General features: G+C 34.9%; 1 protein-coding gene across 1 annotated transcript; it reads right to left on the reverse strand.

The window, feature by feature from the left end:
* Nucleotides 1-1,133: 1,133 nt before the first annotated feature.
* On the reverse strand, nucleotides 1,134-2,672 carry ANKRD34B (ankyrin repeat domain 34B). Its single transcript, XM_068981468.1, has one exon. It carries the CDS (start codon nucleotides 2,670-2,672, stop codon nucleotides 1,134-1,136), a length of 1,539 nt encoding a protein of 512 aa, XP_068837569.1.
* Nucleotides 2,673-3,680: the final 1,008 nt, after the last annotated feature.

Genomic DNA, 3,680 nt, shown 5'->3' on the forward strand with positions numbered 1-3,680 from the left:
GACATTATATGAGGATAAAAAAAAAATCTGGATCCACATTGAGTTTATGGACTAAAGAGTTAATATTATTCCAAAATGCCTTCATGTTTTAAAAAAATCAATACTCTATTACACTGTACATATGAAGGCTCATTGAACTATTCTACTTTTGTGTGATTGAAAATGTCCGTAATATGAAATAAGAAAAAATGTTCTGTCAACAGCAAATGAACAGAAATGTTCCTTTGACTAATAATCCTATAAATTCAATACTGCAGAAGCTTAGTATCTGGAAGAAGTTTCAGTAAACTCTGTCACAATGTCAAGCAACAAACTAACATTTTTGTTGTTATAATTTCTTTTCACTGCCTCTAATATTTTATGTATTTTAAATGTATTTTATTCTTGCTTTAGTCTTACTATATTTGCTTTTGGGAAATAGAATAAAAAGCAGAAAAGATCCTATTTAAAAAAAAGGCAAAGCAAAAAATAGCACACAAACATTTGGCATAGATTATAACTAGCTTATAAAACTCAGATCTGCCATTTTGACACTGATTAAGCTGACAACACGTTAGCTGCCTTGTCTACTATATTGGTTGACCATTAAAAATATTAATTAGATTGTCACCTACCTGGAGTCAAGATTTTTCAGGAATTAGTTCATTCTTTCTCTGTAGCTTAGGCTTATTGATCATAGAACACATTATAGCTGTTAATGTTTTCTTTTATGATGTTGGCATCATGGCAAATTACAATCTTGAAATGCTTTTTAAAAAATTACTGATTTGAACACAATGTTTCCTAGTAAAATTTTGGCAAAACTGAAAACTCTTAAGTTATCTCCAACATATGTAACCTTCTTTGTTTGCTTATTTTTGTTTAAATTAAAAACTTGGACCACATAAAGTTTGTTAACTATGGAAGGTTTTTAAAAAAAATCGGTTTAGTTTTATTTGAGAGAATCTCTTTTCAAAAATTATCTATTATTTGTATATCTACAGTGCATAGTATGATGGTACACAGTACATTTTGATAACCCCTAACTATTATGAACTACCCAATTAAAAGTTTTAAAAGGATGAACATTTGAATCTTCTAGTTCCGTATTTCTCTGATAAAATGTGAACAAAAATGTATTTTCTAGCCATGTCTTAAAAATTAACTAACTGCTTAATTTGTTCTGTTTGTAATGATTGTCTCCTTAACAACATCTTCTTACTTTTGAATTCTTTGGGGAAAATAGGAACTGTTGGCATAAGCACTTTTTGACCACAAGAAAGAAGGCTGGAAATCTTGTTGCTGACATTGATATCTGAGATGGGAGGGTGAGGGTTCACATTTAAGGGTGGCAGGAATCCTGGTCTGGTTTGTAAACTGTTGTGATCTAAAGGGAAAGCTCCTGAACCACGCCTTTCTAAAAGGGCATGAGTTCTCCTGCTCAGGGGACCTGGGGGGATATTCTCCAGCAATTCTTTAGACCCTGATAACAAGGAAGAAGATGGCGAAAGAATCTTTTTCTTTCCTATAAGTGCTTTGCCTTCGTCTGAAGCTGCAGGGGTAAGACCAGCTGAGAGCTGGGAATCAGAGCTGTAGTGATTTGCTCCTGAGTTTCTTTTTTGAACTATACTTCTTAGGGTGGAAGCAAATATTGTCTGGTTAGAGTCTGGGTCCTGATCCACTGGGATGTCAATGCATTGCTGATTTCCTTCCGAAAAAAATGACTGATGATTTACTTCATCAAATGACATCTTTCTTGAGCTGGCCTGATCAAAGGCTCTTAGCAAATGCGCAGTGTCTTTTACATCAATACTTTGGTGCCTAGTAATGAATCGCTTGGAAAGTGCCAGCCGGTTGGCTTTGTAAGATAATTCTTCCTCTGGAGTAATATCCTGAAGCTCCTCTTGTAAGGAGGCCACTCTGTGCATTAATAAAGGAGGACTCCTGATCCAGTGAGGAGCCTGAGGGAGCTTGGGCCCATTAGGGGTTAGAGCAGGCTTCCTCACAGGGGAGCCTCGATCCCCAGTATCATCACTGCTTCCTGCAGGCTCCAGATCTTTAAAGCCAAAAAGTGTCGTTTCAGTTTCAGAAGAATGTGAAAGTGGTGATGAGGCTGTTTTTAAGTCTATTTCTGAAGGACTGGCACAGGTGGCTGGAGTATGACACCCATCCATACCCCCAGGAGGCATATTTAAGTACTGTTTGGTGGTGTGCCTGCCAGAGGGCGATTTTGCTGTCGTTATGATAATGACCTCTTTCCCCTTTGCCTTGCAAGCACTAAGGAGAACTTTCAGGGTCTCTCTATCTTCTGAATTTATCGCATAAACCAGGGCCGAGGAACTAGAATGATCTTGCAAGCTGAGGTCAGCCCCGCTCTTTAGGAGCAACGAAACAACTTCAGGACCAGCTTTTTCTAAGCAAGCATGCATTAAGGCAGTTTTCCCAGATTTGTCCTGTATGTTGGGATCAGCATTGTTTTCTAACAGGTACTTAACCATTTTGGCTTTACTGACACTCTGGTGATCAACATGTTTGGTCTTACAAGCAATCATTAAAGGTGTTTCCCCACGGTCATTGCTCTCATTGATGTAGGCGCCGCCTTCCAACAAGAGTCTTGTAAGGCGAAGCCGGCTCTGATGGACCGCTTTAATTAGGGAATTTCCATCACTGGAAATTTCTACACATTCATCCATCTTCAAAAGTCAGAATCAATACCTGGTTATCAAAGAAGATGAGGAACAAAAGATTAGTTGGAATCAATGTCTCAATTTATATTCATGTTGTTATTCACAATTTCTGAAATATGTCTAGAGAAAGAAGACATAAATAAGACTCTTCTTTAATAAATACAGAGCAAAATAGTGAATTGCAAAATTTAAAAATAATTTTAGAATAGTAACAACCTTCAGGGCATTCAAACTAAAATTTACTTTAAAAATCTTCATTGAATATTTATGATATAACACTAGCCTGGTATTTCTCTAAATCCCACATTAACTAAATAATCATCATCTTATTTTCTACTTGGAAAAAACATTTTAAAAATAATATTAAAATGCAAATTTAAGCAAAAAAGCCAAATTTCTGTGTAACTGCAACTGAATCAACTAAAATATAGCATGTTTATGATAGCTTAATATAAAATACTTCTTAGTATTAAATTACTTAAACATGCTCTTCAATTAAATAGTATAATTAAGATCTAGATTTCCAATTTGAGAGGCATTTTGATGTTTCTTTTAAAGGATGAAAAATATCTGGACTACAAGATGTTAGAAGAACTGACGTGTCTGACACTGAGATAGGAATGATGAGCATGTGATTATGCATTTTTCTTGATTCCATTATTTAAATCATATTCTGACTAGGTTACAGGATTAGCAATGTACTATTGGGTTAAATTTTGACAGCTGCTCCAAAGGAGTTTTCTAGGCTAACACAAATGAAGACACGTAGACTTCATAGACATTTTATTGTTATCATTAAAACGGAAAATGATTTATATTTAATTTATTTAAATCATTTAGATTCAAACTCACTCAGCAGATAATTTCATTAGGTGGTAAGAATTATATCTTTATCGAGAGCCAAGGAAATGTTAGTTTTACAACAGTCCTTGAAGCTAGGGATAAAAAGCAAATAAACGTTTATGTAATATTTAAGTCTATTTCATTTAACTTGGTAGCTCTGATAAATTGAGA

Source organism: Capricornis sumatraensis, chromosome 9, assembly GCF_032405125.1.
Source record: "Capricornis sumatraensis isolate serow.1 chromosome 9, serow.2, whole genome shotgun sequence".
NCBI classification, from domain to species: Eukaryota; Metazoa; Chordata; class Mammalia; order Artiodactyla; family Bovidae; genus Capricornis; species Capricornis sumatraensis.

Bases quoted from the DNA above. Each gene is read 5' to 3' on its own strand.
- ANKRD34B (XM_068981468.1), bottom strand. From the start codon at position 2,672: ATGGATGAATGTGTAGAAATTTCCAGTGATGGAAATTCCCTAATTAAA.